General features: G+C 33.9%; 1 protein-coding gene across 4 annotated transcripts in view; it reads right to left on the bottom strand.

Moving 5' to 3' along the window:
- The window catches only part of LOC139484674 (transcriptional regulator ATRX-like), a 39,046-nt gene that overhangs the window by 10,207 nt on the left and 12,466 nt on the right, over positions 1-16,373 (bottom strand). For 2 of the 4 annotated variants that reach the window (XM_071268531.1, XM_071268533.1), the window contains exons 8-23: positions 15,945-16,211; positions 15,203-15,297; positions 14,354-14,441; positions 13,568-13,745; positions 11,885-12,125; positions 11,345-11,542; positions 10,723-10,876; positions 10,131-10,246; positions 7,202-7,345; positions 6,270-6,447; positions 5,377-5,514; positions 4,912-5,087; positions 4,144-4,386; positions 3,076-3,093; positions 1,298-1,476; positions 305-369 (exon numbers count right to left, since the gene is read on the bottom strand). In XM_071268531.1, the coding sequence (XP_071124632.1) occupies positions 305-369; positions 1,298-1,476; positions 3,076-3,093; positions 4,144-4,386; positions 4,912-5,087; positions 5,377-5,514; positions 6,270-6,447; positions 7,202-7,345; positions 10,131-10,246; positions 10,723-10,876; positions 11,345-11,542; positions 11,885-12,125; positions 13,568-13,745; positions 14,354-14,441; positions 15,203-15,297; positions 15,945-16,211 (2,478 nt within the window). The remainder of the gene's footprint in view (positions 1-304; positions 370-1,297; positions 1,477-3,075; positions 3,094-4,143; positions 4,387-4,911; positions 5,088-5,376; positions 5,515-6,269; positions 6,448-7,201; positions 7,346-10,130; positions 10,247-10,722; positions 10,877-11,344; positions 11,543-11,884; positions 12,126-13,567; positions 13,746-14,353; positions 14,442-15,202; positions 15,298-15,944; positions 16,212-16,373) is intronic. The other 2 variants (XM_071268532.1, XM_071268534.1) reach the window with 1 other exon arrangement.

Below are 16,373 nucleotides of genomic sequence, written 5' to 3'. Positions count from 1 at the left end.
ATGTACAAGAAAACTATAGTTTACCATCAACTCTACTACTGAATGTTTAGTAGGATGACACCCGTGAAGAGTGCCAAATACTTTGTAAAGCTGTATTGCTTATGAATAAAGTATTATTATTGCAAGAGTTACTGCTGCATTTGTCAATAGAAAATAAGATAAACCAGCTAGTCTGAGTCTTAGTACGTAATGGTAGTGATATCAGGATTTGTTTTTACTTTCTTACCCTTAATTAAAATATTTATTTTATAAGAAAAGATGTATGGCATGTGTTTAGTTTATATAAAAACCAAATAAAACAAACCATCATTGTATTCTCCTCTGGATCTTGTTTTCCACTTCTTCACAATTTCCCCAGCAAATGATTCTCTGAAATAAAATGATTTATATATGAGTACAAGTACAAACTTGTATAGCATGGATCAAAATCAATAACATAAACACATTTATCACATATTTCTTACGAATACATTGGGTTTTGCATATGTAATAACCTCAAAATTGATGTGGGCAAAAAAGAGGTAATGAGTTATTGTATAAAAAAAGAAGATGTGGTATGATTGCCAATGAGACAACTATCCACAAAAGACCAAAATGACACAGACATTAACAACTATAGGTCACTGTACAGCCTTCAACAATGAGCAAAGCCCATACCGCATAGTCAGCTATAATAGGCCCCGATAAGACAATGTAAAACAATTCAAACGAGAAAACTAACTGCCTTATTTATGTAAAAAAATGAACGAAAAACAAATAGGTAACACAGAAACAAACGACAACCACTGTCCTGTGCCCTGATTTTAAATGACACCATGTCATTGCTTCCTTAAAGAAATTTATATAACACTTTTGTGATAAAATAAATTAAGATTTTAGCTGCTATGTTTCATTAAATTATTATGATTTAATTTTTTTGCTCTTTTCTGCAGAGCTTAAATATGTGATAAATAGATTATAACATGCCCTTTTCAAAATTGGTCCTGGTATCTTCCATCAACTCATATCGACCCGCGGCTGAAGCCTCGGCCGATATGGGTGTCTCTGGATGATACAAGGGCCAATATATAAAAGGGCATGTTATAATCTATAGGTATATCATCAAAACATGTTATATTTAAAAAGAAATACTGTCAGAAATGGATCCACTGTTAAAATGATATTTAATTGTTACAATCATTCCATATACTGAAAAAATAGTTGACCTAAATATGATTTCTGTACACTGAACCTTGAAATGGAGTTAAAAAGGTCAGACAAGCATTACACCAGGTAACTGTTTAAAATAGAAGTATACTTAGTAGGTTCTTCTTCACTCTCCTTCTTTCCTTTCTTCTTTTTCTTACTCTCCTCCTCACTGCCACTGTTAAATGAGTTATCTGATGCTGACCCTGCAGCTGACGTGGACTTGGCCTCAGACTCGGACTGAGATGTGTCAGTGTCATCAATGAAAGAAGATTCATCATCAAACATGTTCTAAAAATAGACACAAAATAATGTCAATAAATTATGTTTTTTAAGAAAGGGAGAGGCAACAGGAGTTGTTTTAATTCTAATGTTAAAATATTATTTTTTTTCATTTATAATTTTATCAACCTGAATCATTCTAAGATATTGTTATAAAAGATCTGTCTGTTATCTAGACTGGAGGAGTTTTGCTACTATCGTTTAGAATAAATTTGTTGTAATTATTTTTTTTCTCAGACATTACAAGCTGACAAGGTTGCCTAACCTTGTCAGTGTTCAAAAGCAAATGTTCTTATATGCCAATCAAATGGAAAATAAACATTTCTTTTAAGTGAAATGTTTGTATAATACAGCATCTTTGCTGATAAAGTTGCAACATAGTACACAGATTAACATAACTCTCTTTACCAAATTAAAATTGCTTTAAATTTCATGCACAATTAAATTACTTTCAATAAACACATATGGTTTTTGTCCCATGATAAAAATAAAGGCTGTTCCATAAAAACATAAATGGGACCCAGAGAAGGTGGTATAAAATCTAAACTATAGGTTGGTGTTTTCGTAAAGTGAAAGTAAGAAAATTCTAAAATTGCCTATAGAGATGGTTACCCCTTTTTCAAAGTTCCTTTCCTGGATACAATGAATGTTTAAATGGAACAGCCCTAATCAATTCTGCCTCAATATAGAACAAAAAGTAATATCTTCAAAAATGTTGCAGGGAAGATTGAAAGGTGCTATCTCCCCATAGAACATTCCTACAAATTTTTACGGTATTAATTTTTAAACCAGTAAAATGATCTATATTTTAAACACCATGCAAAAGATTGCATATTTTGGCTTTAACATTGATTCACTGATAGGGTCTTTGCATCGGAACTAAACACATTTATTTCTAAAAAAACAGTTGTTGGCATGACACGGGTTATGTTCTTCTCATATATTTTATGATAGTATGATACTAAACCCCTAACGGGAGGGATTGTACCTGATATTCATATGATGAAGACATAATCTTTCAATCAGTTTAATTGAGGTCTGGAGCTGGCATGTCAGTTAACTGCTAGTAGTCTGTTGTTATTTATGTATTATTGTCATTTTATTTATTTTCTTTTGTTACATCTTTTGACATCAGACTCAGACTTCTCTTGAACTGAATTTTAATGTGCGTATTGTTATTGTTTTACTTTTCTACATTGGCTAGAGGTATAGGGGGAGGGTTGAGATCTCATAAACATGTTTAACCCCGCCGCAATTTTGCGCCTGTCCCAAGTCAGGAGCCTCTGGCCTTTGTTAGTCTTGTATGATTTTAAATTTTAGTTTCTTGTGTATAATTCGGAGTTTAGTATGACGTCCATTATCACTGTACTATTATGCATATTTTAGGGGCCAGCTGAAGGACACCTACGGGTGCGGGAATTCTCGCTACATTGAAGACCCATTGGTTGCCTTCGGCTGTTGTTTGCTCTATGGTCGGGTGGTTGTCGCTTTGACATATTCACCATTTCCTTTCTCAATTTTATTGCTACATATATTCCTAGATAACACCTTTCAATCCTATTGTACAAATTCTTTTAGAAATCAGCCTGAACAATTTTAATACTTCACCTTTGGGTCTCCCTTTTTCTATTAAAACAGGCTATATTATGTTTTGTTTTTAAACACCATGCAAAATTTTGACAAACCATAATTTCATTTGGTTAACCTACAGAGTGTAAATACCCCAGGCTGGACAACAATAAACTGTTAAGCTTTAACAACATATTATGGTTTATGAATATTTTGAAATCAGGAAAATTGAAACTTGAAAGGATTATTAACCAATAACATTGCGAACATTTTCAGCCTTATGAATTTACCTACTGCATCAACTTTGATCATGTTTTGTTTGCATTCAACAGTTATTGTCTTTTTCATTTCTATAAATGGACAAGAATATTAGGATGTTTTTCTATCTTTTAAAGGGATTTTTCTCCCAATGACTTTTGAACATAGAGATGTGGATTTTTCCCCAATGACTTTTGACCACATAGAGATGTGGATTTTTCTCCCAATGACTTTTGACCACATAGAGATGTGGATTTTTCTCCCAATGACTTTTGAACATAGAGATGTGGATTTTTTCCCCAATGACTTTTGAACATAGAGATGTGGATTTTTTCCCCAATGACTTTTGAACATAGAGATGTGGATTTTTTCCCCAATGACTTTTGAACATAGAGATGTGGTTTTTTTTCTCCCAATGACTTTTGAACATAGAGATGTGAATTTTTTCTCCCAATGACTTTTAAACATAGAGATTTGGATTTTTCTCCCAATGACTTTTGAACATAGAGATGTGTTTTTTTTCTCCCAATGACTTTTAAACATAGAGATGTGGTTTTTCTCCCAATGACTAACCTTTTGAGTTATGGATTTTTCTCCCTTTTATACAATAAGATAAAGTAAACCATGCACCATGTAAGAGAATTGCTAAATCATTCTCTAAAAAAAGCACCACCATTCACATATTGTCTAGGAATATGTTCTACTTTTCAAACTAAAAGAAGATTTTTCCAAACTATAACCATAATCCTGTATGTGGGCAGACACAGGCATACATTAATATGTCTTTTACTTTCTTTACTGGGGCAAACAAAAATACTGATTACTTATATTACTGAACATCTAGCATACCTTCATTTCTTGTCTAACTTCAGCCATCTTAAGAACCCATGGATGTGTCCATATTCTCATCAGAGCCTGGTAATCAGAGAATAGTTTGGCTCCTTTAGATTTTCCCATGTCCCCAGGTCCAGAGTAACCACCTATTTCTAGATATTTACTGTACAGATCACACTGAACGTTAGCCAGTCTTACAGCTATCACATACTCTTGTTTGGGTGGCAAATATTTTGTTAATGCAGAATAATCTTTTCTCTAAAAGAAATAATCAAGTTCAATATATAGGACATCAAAGGGGACAGAATTTTTCATATTTCATTATTCCATTTTCTTTGAAAATACAGACAAAAATATCAAAAATATACATTCAGGTAAAATAGGAGCAAAATATTTTTTTTTATAGTTTGTATAAAGTTCATACATAATGTCCATTTTACACAGATGCCCTGCTTCTAAGTATGCAAGAGTCAGTGTACTGATTCAAACCTATTGACAGTGTATCTGATCTGTTTAACCATTGTCCAGTTGTCTGTTGACAAAATATTTGTTTCATGATAAATGTATGGCATAAGTTATGAGAGATTTTCTGCAGGGTGAAATTGGAATTCAAAACTTATTATTTTACCAGAGGTATGTAAAATATTTCATTTTGTGGTTAAGCATTTAAGAGGAGGTTAAAAAATGTGACAGGGTTATAATCACAATAATTTAAACTAGCATTTTAATTGAACAAATCCCAATAATTTATAAATTTCCAGTACTTTGAAAGAATCATTTTACCTGTACACATCCAGCTAATTTTTCATGAAGAATATGAGCTCTCCTCTTCATGAGTCTAACATCATGTGAACTAGAATCTGTACACTGGCCGTTAGTGATAGGATTAACAAAACGATTTAGAAACTCCTTCCTCGTTCCCAATAAATTAGGTTTGACAAAGTTTACCATACAATGGTCTGCAAATAAAAAACGATCAAGAAAATATATACTGTGAAAGAAGTTGACCATAAAAAAGATATAATCATGAAAATATTAAAAGCTGTAAAAGAATTTTATTTACTTGATGTAAATTTTCAATGAAGTTTTACAGGTTTTATATGTTACTGTGACATTCATAACTCATAGCACAAAAACTGTTAGCAGTTGCCTGCTGCACACTGTATTTCACAATTTTAATAACCTTAAAATTCCCTATGAAAACCAGAATTATTACATAAGTGGAGATAAATATACTGGGTTACTTACATTCCACCAGATTATTTTGGAGTGGAGTACCAGTCAGTACGATTCTTCTCCTGGTTTTAATCTGCATCATAGCTTTAGACAGAGCTGATGCATCATTCTTTAGGATATGTCCTTCATCACATACAACAAAATCAGGACCTGGAAATATTACACAAAAGCTAAATGTCAAAACTTTCATCCATATATATATTGACAATAACATAAGCAAAACTTAAGACATTCAAATAAGTTATTAACCTCACATGGTAAAAATGTGAAGCTATTTTTCTTCTTTTGTGAATTGCATTTATCTGTTCAATGGAAGTATTCAGCAACCTTTGCATTAAAATGGCAAAATACAGTTTGCAGATGATTTTAAAGAAAGTGAATTTTAAGATGATCAGGATCAAAAGCTTTAAGAACCGAAACAATTTTCTTCTCCTGTGAAATCAAATTAAGCTATAGAAAATAGAACTTCATTACAAGATTTGCTTTAAAAGAGGGACGAAAGATACCAAAGGGACAGTCAAACTCATAAATCTAAAATAAACTGACAACGCCAAGGCTAAAAATGAAAAAGACAAACAGACAAACAATAGTACACATGAGACAACATAGAAAACTAAAGAATAAACAACACAAACCCCACCAAAAACTAGGGGTGATCTCAGGTGCTCTGGAAGGGTAAGCAGATCCTGCTCCATATAGTTTTGATTACTTTATAGATTTTTTAATAGTACTATATGAGGGAGTTGTTTCTCTTCCAGAAGAAATCCTTGGTGCATTTACATTAAATGATGGTATCTTTGTAAATAGTATCCTGTATGGTCTTATATTTTTTTTTATTTTTTGCATCATTTCAATCTAAAAGGAGCTTTGACAAACTATTTGTGATTACTGTATAAACATCTCACCTGGATCCATCAGACACTTTTTAAAGGATGCCTTAATTCTTTTGTTTTTACAATTACTTCCTTGAGATAAGTTACGGAACATTTCGTAGCCAATGATCATGATTCCACCATCTTCATGCCATTCTTCCAACATTCTAGCTCGACTCTCATTCACCTTAACACTGGCCAGTTCATGAACCTACAACATTTAAATAATTTTCAATCATTTTAAAATAATTTGCATATTTAAAATACATTACTCAAATATTGAACTAAAAAAAAATTTTGTTCCATGGTTTTCACTTGGACTGTGTTACCAAATGATTATTGTAACCTACTGGAATATCACTATGTTATATCATGCACAATATACATGAATGGATTCATGGCATTCTAAGACAGTTGAAATTGAAAGGAAGATATAACAATTGTTTGGGTTGATAAATTCAAGGATTAAGAACATTTTTATTAATGTGTAAACCAATGAATATCATATATGTACTTATATTTTTTTATATAAACTTTGTGTTTTTCTAAGACCTCATGGATGGTCAGTAACTGACAGTGTTACATCTCAAAATTTAGTTGTTTCTTTTAGTGTGATTGCATTTCTAAGGCAATAATTAATCCTACCAAGTATGCAAACTTTCATGTCTAAACAGTAACTGTGTATTGATTATATGTTACAGATGGGTAAGTAGTAATCAAAAGTACCAGGCTTATAATTTAATACGCCAGATGCACGTTTTGTCTACATACGACTCATCAGAGACGCTCATATCAAATTGGTTATGAAGCTAAACAAGTACAAAGTTGAAGTGCATATATATGTTACAGATGGGTTGACAAAGACCATTACAATGTCTTTGACATAACTCTATAAATATACAAAGTACCTACTTCCAGTTCACCTATCTATTCTGATGTAAGCTCTCTTTATACTAGGTACATACCTCCAGTTGAACTTCATTCTTTTCCAGCCACATTTTCACCTCACTTTGCCAGTTCAACACAGTATTCAATGGACAGACAATGAGGGCTGTACTAAATTCTGTTGTCTCATAATTACCCATCATGGTATGGAGGAATGCTATCACCTAAAATACACAAATATACATCATGGTAAGTAAGAATGCTATCAACTAAAATACACAAACATACGTTATGAAGCATGCTTCAGATTTCAAACATTAAGTTTTTGTATGATTCAATTAAGGCATATGGCTACCACAGGAAAAGTTGAATGGCAGGGTTTGAAGGCACTCCAAATCAATAATAAATGATTAATGGATTGTTTACACCCAAGTCCTTCTGATAGAATGTCTCATTGCCAATCATACAACTCTAACTTATTTTCATATGTATAGATACTGGGACTTTGTCTCAAACTCTTAATTGAACTGAAAATTTAGGGTGTGAGGTCTTAAAAAAGAACCCCTACAACTAAAAAATATACTGGCAATCATACATAGAATGACTACCTGAATGTCCAGACAAAACGTTTGTGTTACAAACAAATATTTGTTGCATACAAAAGTTCCTTGATTTAATGGGTAAAGATAAACCACAAATTTCAATATTCAAAGTACAAATGTTCTATTTGAACTTACAGATAGAGTTATACCTAGACCCATGCAATGAGCCAATATACAGTCAAAACCCTCCACCCCTTTGTAAAACTGAACTTACAGATAGAGTTTTACCCAGCCCCATACAATGAGCCAATATACAGCCAAAACCCTCCACCCCTTTGTAAAACTGAACTTACAGATAGAGTTTTACCCAGCCCCATACAATGAGCCAATATACAGTCAAAACCCTCCACCCCTTTGTAAAACTAAACTTACAGATAGAGTTTTACCCAGCCCCATACAATGAGCCAATATACAGTCAAAACCCTCCACCCCTTTGTAAAACTGAACTTACAGATAGAGTTTTACCCAGCCCCATACAATGAGCCAGTATACAGCCAAAACCCTCCACCCCTTTGTAAAACTGAACTTACAGAGAGTTTTACCCAGCCCCATACAATGAGCCAGTATACAGCCAAAACCCTCCACCCCTTTGTAAAACTGAACTTACAGATATAGTTTTACCCAGCCCCATACAATGAGCCAATATACAGCCAAAACCCTCCACCCCTTTGTAAAACTGAACTTACAGAGAGTTTTACCCAGCCCCATACAATGAGCCAGTATATAGCCAAAACTCTCCACCCCTTTGTAAAACTGAACTTACAGATAGAGTTTTACCCAGCCCCATACAATGAGCCAGTATACAGCCAAAACCCTCCACCCCTTTGTAAAACTGAACTTACAGATAGAGTTTTACCCAGCCCCATACAATGAGCCAGTATACAGCCAAAACCCTCCACCCCTTTGTTAAACTGAACTTACAGAGAGTTTTACCCAGCCCCATACAATGAGCCAGTATACAGCCAAAACCCTCCACCCCTTTGTTAAACTGAACTTACAGATAGAGTTTTACCAAGCCCCATACAATGAGCTAGTTTACAGCCAAAACCCTCCACCCCTTTGTAAAACTGAACTTACAGATTAGAGTTTTACCCAGCCCCATACAATGAGCCAATATACAGCCAAAACCCTCCACCCCTTTGTAAAACTGAACTTACAGAGAGTTTTACCCAGCCCCATACAATGAGCCAGTATACAGCCAAAACCCTCCACCCCTTTGTAAAACTGAACTTACAGATAGAGTTTTACCCAGCCCCATACAATGAGCCAGTATACAGCCAAAACCCTCCACCCCTTTGTAAAACTGAACTTACAGAGAGTTTTACCCAGCCCCATACAATGAGCCAGTATACAGCCAAAACCCTCCACCCCTTTGTAAAACTGAACTTACAGATAGAGTTTTACCCAGCCCCATACAATGAGCCAATATACAGCCAAAACCCTCCACCCCTTTGTAAAACTGAACTTACAGATAGAGTTTTACCCAGCCCCATACAATGAGCCAATATACAGTCAAAACCCTCCACCCCTTTGTAAAACTGAACTTACAGATAGAGTTTTACCCAGCCCCATACAATGAGCCAATATACAGCCAAAACCCTCCACCCCTTTGTAAAACTGAACTTACAGATAGAGTTTTACCCAGCCCCATACAATGAGCCAGTATACAGCCAAAACCCTCCACCCCTTTGTAAAACTGAACTTACAGAGAGTTTTACCCAGCCCCATACAATGAGCCAGTATACAGCCAAAACCCTCCACCCCTTTGTAAAACTGAACTTACAGATAGAGTTTTACCCAGCCCCATACAATGAGCCAGTATACAGCCAAAACCCTCCACCCCTTTGTAAAACTGAACTTACAGATAGAGTTTTACCCAGCCCCATACAATGAGCCAATATACAGCCAAAACCCTCCACCCCTTTGTAAAACTGAACTTACAGAGAGTTTTACCCAGCCCCATACAATGAGCCAGTATACAGCCAAAACCCTCCACCCCTTTGTAAAACTGAACTTACAGAGAGTTTTACCCAGCCCCATACAATGAGCCAATATACAGCCAAAACCCTCCACCCCTTTGTAAAACTGAACTTACAGAGAGTTTTACCCAGCCCCATACAATGAGCCAGTATACAGCCAAAACCCTCCACCCCTTTGTAAAACTGAACTTACAGAGAGTTTTACCCAGCCCCATACAATGAGCCAATATACAGCCAAAACCCTCCACCCCTTTGTAAAACTGAACTTACAGATAGAGTTTTACCCAGCCCCATACAATGAGCCAGTATACAGCCAAAACCCTCCACCCCTTTGTAAAACTGAACTTACAGATAGAGTTTTACCCAGCCCCATACAATGAGCCAGTATACAGCCAAAACCCTCCACCCCTTTGTTAAACTGAACTTACAGATAGAGTTTTACCCAGCCCCATACAATGAGCCAGTATACAGCCAGCACCTTCAGTCTTGTCTTCTTTAAGCATCTTTAAACTTTCTACAGTACAGTTCCATAAAAACTCAACAGCTGGAAAATATCAAAAATAGATTTTATTTATAAATATCTTTATCAATTTTTTAGTTTTTGTTCAAACATTTAAAATTGCTGTTGACTACAAACAATTGCATAAGCCACATGATATGACCAATTAAAAAAGACAATTTGAAAATCATATCATACATTTGACAGACCCTTTTTTGATTATCTGTAACCTGACACTCATTTCAGCCCTCATGGCCATTTACAGTGAAGCAACACGACAGGTGCTTCTTGTGGAGCGAGTTATGCTTACTCTTCCCACTTCCTTTGATGGTGTATGTTTTTCTCAGTTTTTATTTAGTTTTATGTGTAGTGTCTTGTAGCTATATAGACTGGTGTTTGTAATCTGTCTTTTTTTCATTTGGCCATTGAATTGGCAATACCTTCCATTAATTGTTTGATTGCCACTTTCATATCTTTTCACCTTATTATTTTGACAGAGATTCTAGTCCTAAGTTTATTACCTTCCACCTGATGTGGTTTCAGTTTAGCCACAAGGTCCTGGTCTACTTCTAGTATAGGTTCATTTGTTTTGTCCTCTCTCTCTAGAATAAGCTGTTTGGTGATTGGACATTTGGTTGGTGAAGACTCATCCACTTCCTGTATTATGTTGTTATACTAAAAATAATAACAGTATCTTTTAATAAACCATGTAATACATTTTTACAGTACTACTCTTCAACAATGTTTATATTATTCTAGAAAATGTGACCAGAATGGTTTGGCAGATATTAAAACCTGACATTAATTCTATGCCGAATTTTCTATAATAGCAATTATTGTTCCCATACTTATGTTCACTTTTTAATAATTGCAAAAATATACGATGACATTTTTTTTCTAAATTTACAGTATTATATTGTGTTAAGAATGACCTAATGTACCTATAAATTCTTCTGTATGCTTAATTGATTAGTCCATTTACACTAACAGACATGTTTTAAAACGCTAATTATTTTTTTGGGTCCTTTATAGCTTGTAGTTCAGTGTGAGCCAAGGCACTGCGTCGAAGATGTATAATTGTTTACTTTCTACACATTGTGACTCAAATAGAGTTGTCTCATACCACATCTATCTATGTCCTACCTTTCTCTGTTTTTCTCTGATCCTTTCCCTCCTTTCCTCCTCAGCTCTAGAAGCAGCCTTAGTGGTATCCTTGAGTTTTTTGCTAGTGATTAACTTCCTGATGTCCTTCCTCTTAGCTTTACTTGGTGATCCATCATCATCTTCATCTTGGTCTTCTTCAGAGTCTTCCTCTCCTTTCTTCTTCCTTTTTCTTTTTTTCTACAAAAGTAATTTATACTAAATTCAATGAGATAATTGCTTTACATAAATATTTACAAAATATCAAATAACAAGATGCTGTCAGAGGACCATAACTCCTAAACAGTAAAAATATTGAACATGACCTCAATTTTGTCACCAGTAATAACAAATTTTAATTCAAAAAGCTTTGCTTGAACGGTTCATAAGTTAAAGCACGGACACTGTTTGACAGCTGTCTACAGTATATCCCCAAATCAATATTAAGTCAAAAATCCTTATGAAATCCAATTACAAATAGCAGATCATGGACCTTACTTTCTTGCACAATAACCCAACATTTAGAAAAAGCTATTAACCAACCTTATTTTTCATCTCTTCTAATTCATCACTATCAGCGTCTGTTTCATTGGCCGAGTCTTCTCCACCTTCATCAGAAGAATCGACTTTCTTTATCCGTTTTCTTTTCTTTCCAGTGCCATCTTTCTTTTTCTGATTTTTCTTTTTTTTCCCTTTTCCCTTTTTGCCCAGAGCAATAAACTCATTATCAGAATCAGAACTGTTATCAGATTTGTCCTCTGAAGAACTTGCCTTCCTCTTCTTTCTACAGATATATAATGTTAACCATCAACACACATAAAACCAGAGTTGTCTACATTGTTCTGCCAAGAAATTGATGGGTCAATTTTTTCCAGATCTTAATAAATTTCGAATAACCACAAAATTAGATATAACATGTTTGGGGCATTGGATCAGGGCTTCCAAAAATATTTAAGCCAGCCCGGACATTTTATATCTGATCCCGATTTTAGTCCCTAAGACAAAGTCACAAAAGGCAATTATGGTAATCAGATGGCCATCCAAATGATTGACATTAGATTAAAAAAAACTTTGATATGAATTTGATGTTCTGACATACTGTTAAATTGGCAGTGCATCATTCAAAGTGTGCACATCAGCGTGCCCATATTTGCCATAGACTCTTTATTTGTGCAAAATGACGTTGTCAAAAGCTTTACTTTCGTGTTTAAAATCACATTTTCCTAAAACCAGATGTTGACTTGACAAGGTACAACATGCCAGGACCATAAACGGATAAGTAAAATCTGTGTACGATTACAAAGCATGACTGAGTGAAGAAGCTCTTTCCACGTTATTTCTTCAACAAAATAGTTGAAATGAACGTTAGATACAGGTATCAATGATAATTTTAGCATTTTTGAAGAAATGTAGGATGCATATTTAAATTTCCCACCTGTGCACATGCACACACATGTTCTCGTTCATACAACGTAGTTCTGACGATTTTTCATTTGAAACCTATTAAAAATTTTCATCAAATCATGTTTATAAACGTATTTCTTATAATTTTAATCTTTTGGACTAAATCAATTAGATATTTTAAACCTTTGAAATGTAAGAAAATAATTGTAAATAGACCAATCAAATTATACGATGTTGGGTACTGAAAATAGTTACCTGTCACCTGAACAGGAAGATTTCAACTGTCCAACTACTAATTAGCCTTGATTAAAATTAGAAAGTATTGAAGTAGGGGTTGTTTTGATAGTAATTAATCATCATGTCACTTTAATGACTGGAAATGTGTGGATGTTAAAGGCAAAAGGTTGGGTCAAAAAGATCATGAATTATGTTAAAATAAGCCTTGAAAACTAAAAGTAGATGACCGTTTCATGCTTTGACCAGCCAGACTTTTACCGGACATTATACAATTGTCCGGAATATATGACCGTTTTGGAAGCCCTGGATTGGATATAAGTTTACTGATAAAAATCTATTTTTATTTGTGTTAGATATTATAATGTGTGTTTGTTTAGATCAATAACAGCAACTTGAGGTTTATGACTTTTCAAAAATCTGCAGAAGATTGATTCTAAAAACTTCAATTTCAAAAAGACTAATCTCAGAGGCCTGAAATCAAGTTTATTATAAGTTTAATCAAACTTCCTTTTCTTTTTGAGATAAGACAATTACCCTTTTTTAAGAAATATGACAGATAAAAGTTTCAACTTTATAGTAAGTTACCGTTTTTTGACAGGTTGAAAATCTGATTCGCTGTCAGATAATTTAGCATCCAAAAGACTACTTCTCAATCTCTTTTTCTTTGGTGAAATTACTTCTTCTTCCTCTGTGTTACTGCCTGATTCTGACTTTCCTTTCTTTTTATCACCTTTTTTCTGTTTCCTTGGTGACAAAACTATTTCTAAAAACAAATATTATTATTTAGTAAGATTCCTTTTACTGTATCATCAGGGTTAAAGCTACAATTTTGAGGGTTTTCATTACCTTTGCAAGCAAAGACAACCGACTTTCCTGGATAACAACTTAACATGATAGGACTAAGGTAGTTATTGCATAGGGTTAAATAAAGGAAATAAATGGGACTGTGTCCATGGGACACAAATGATGCCCCAGCTTGCATAACATAATAAATAGGCATACCTCAAAAATGTAAAACCATCCAAATTCATACTTAATGAGAGTATTATTTTAAGTAAATAAGCAGATAGCATACTATTTCTGAACATTTGATTGAGGCAAAACTAAAGTTAGAAAATAGAAACTTATTTTGGGAAGTACTGACAAAATTAACACTTAAACCCCCATTGCCGTGACTGGGCATGGTAAATCATAATGTCAGAGAATAATACAGAAAAATGGGATTATTTTTTCACCCTTAGAAAGATGAAGCATCTTTTTGTTTTCTAAAACAAAGAGGGGTAAGTCTATTTTCATGTCTAATGACTTACTTCAATTATTACTGGTCCCATAAACATCATAGCCTGTATGCAAAGATCTATTAGTTTTTACCTGAGTCACTGCTGTCGTCCATTACATCTTCATTTTCAGCAGCACTGAGATCTTCTGTTGCATCACCATCATCTGCATCCATAGGGACCTAAAACAAACAAAATACACAATTACATAGACAAGGTTTTGTAGTAGCATTTAATTAGAAGTTATAGATTATGGTGGTATTTTCAAACAAGAGTGTTTCTAAGCTACAACCTCACTGTAGGGCAAAAGCCTTGAGAAGAAATGTGGCCAAGAAACTTCCTATAGTTAAAAAGACAACAGATAATCTGTTTATCTCTATTCTGCCTATGACGTTGTTGATGTTTACTTTGATGATGGCACATGGTCAGGGTTATTCCATTAAAATGTATGCTGGAGGGAAGGAAGGGAAGTTTGATTATTGACTGTTGGTCATGGGTCTTTTTTTCAGAATGCATCTATTACCATTTTGTAGAATTATCTAAAAAATTGTTGTCCAAACCTGTCTTTATTGCTATCATATGATCTATATGTTTAGATACCTACAATATGATTAGGACCACAATGTGTTCTTCTAGTATGTACAATTAGAACTGGACCTACATCTGACCCAAGTCAGGAGCCTCTGGCCTTTGTTGGTCTTGTATGTTTTTTAATTTTAGTTCATTTGTATGTTTTGAAGTTTGGTATGAAGTCAATTTTCACTGAACTAGTACATATATTTATTTAGGGAGCCAGTTGAGGCCAACCTCAGGTTTCAGGATTTTTCTTGTTGCATTGAAGACCCATTGGTGGCCTTCAGCTGTTATCTGCTCTTGGTTGGGTTGTTGTCTAGTTGACAAACTTCCCATTTCCATTCTCAATTTTATCTCTACCAGCTCTTACCTCTTCATTTTCCTTGTCCTCCTCCTCATCATCTTCCTCCACATTGTCTTCCTCTGTTGAACTCAAATCATCTAAATCTGTGCCTTTCTTCTTCTCTGATAAAATATGTATGGAAATGTCAAAATTATAACTTTAATAAAGTGTTTATTGTTATAACTGAACATCATAGTCTTAAATTTACATTTTTTTGTTCTCTATTGGAGATTTTCAGATCAAAAGATAAATAGGTTTCTTAATGGAGTGCAAATTAAAACATCCAAGTCTCGACTATAAATATGGTTGGTATCTATGACGATACTTTCCATACATGTACTATCAAATTCTGAACATGACTGGTATGTAACATACATGTACTTAATTATGAGCTCGGTTGATAAGACTTTTTTTAACCTGTTTGTGTTCGTTTGGCAGAGTATTCACTAAGTGGAGTCCATGATTCCTGAACTCATGAAAATCTAACAAGACAAATCATTTTCAAAACTTGTGAATACAAATATTAATCAAGATTCTAAAACGTTTTATCAAATGAGCACACATTTCATAGAAGTTTAAATAAGAATCAAAATTTGATGGTGTTATTCATGGAGAATGAAATAAAAAATAATATAGCAGTACAATTTTTTTCACTGTTTGACTAGACATGGCGAAAATAGGAATCACTTTCAAAAATCCTTGGGGAGAATCCTGTTTACATAATAAATCTCAGTCTATAATTTTTTTTAGCGAAGACTGTCAATTTTACCTTTTGTAGATTTTTCATCTTTCTTTTTTTCTGTCTTCTTCTCCTTTTTTGACTTTCCTTTGTCCTCTTCCTCTTTTTCTTTTTTCTTTTTTCCTTTCTTTATCACAGGATCTTTTTCCAACTTGTCAATTTCATCTTCAAGTTCATCATCAAAGTCAGATTCATCAGACCCCTTTTTCTTTTTTTCTTCTTTTGCTTTTTTCTTAGCAGATCTTTCTTTTTCCTTTCTTTTATTTCTAAGATCCTGGAATTTCTTTTTCTCTGATGCTACAAATATAAATATAACATTTCTTTATGTGAATTCTTAACATATATTTTGAAAGTTGAGGTATATTTTACACCATGCACAATTTAATTTTATATTTTTTTATTTATTTTATCTGTAACTTGATTTTTGCTCTTATCCTTCACACTTAGACAATCCTTTGG

Source organism: Mytilus edulis, chromosome 8 (assembly GCF_963676685.1).
Source record: "Mytilus edulis chromosome 8, xbMytEdul2.2, whole genome shotgun sequence".
In the NCBI taxonomy this organism is placed as follows: domain Eukaryota; kingdom Metazoa; phylum Mollusca; class Bivalvia; order Mytilida; family Mytilidae; genus Mytilus; species Mytilus edulis.
The sequence above is the reverse complement of the archived record's forward strand: the minus strand, read 5'-3'. Positions and strand labels throughout refer to the sequence as shown.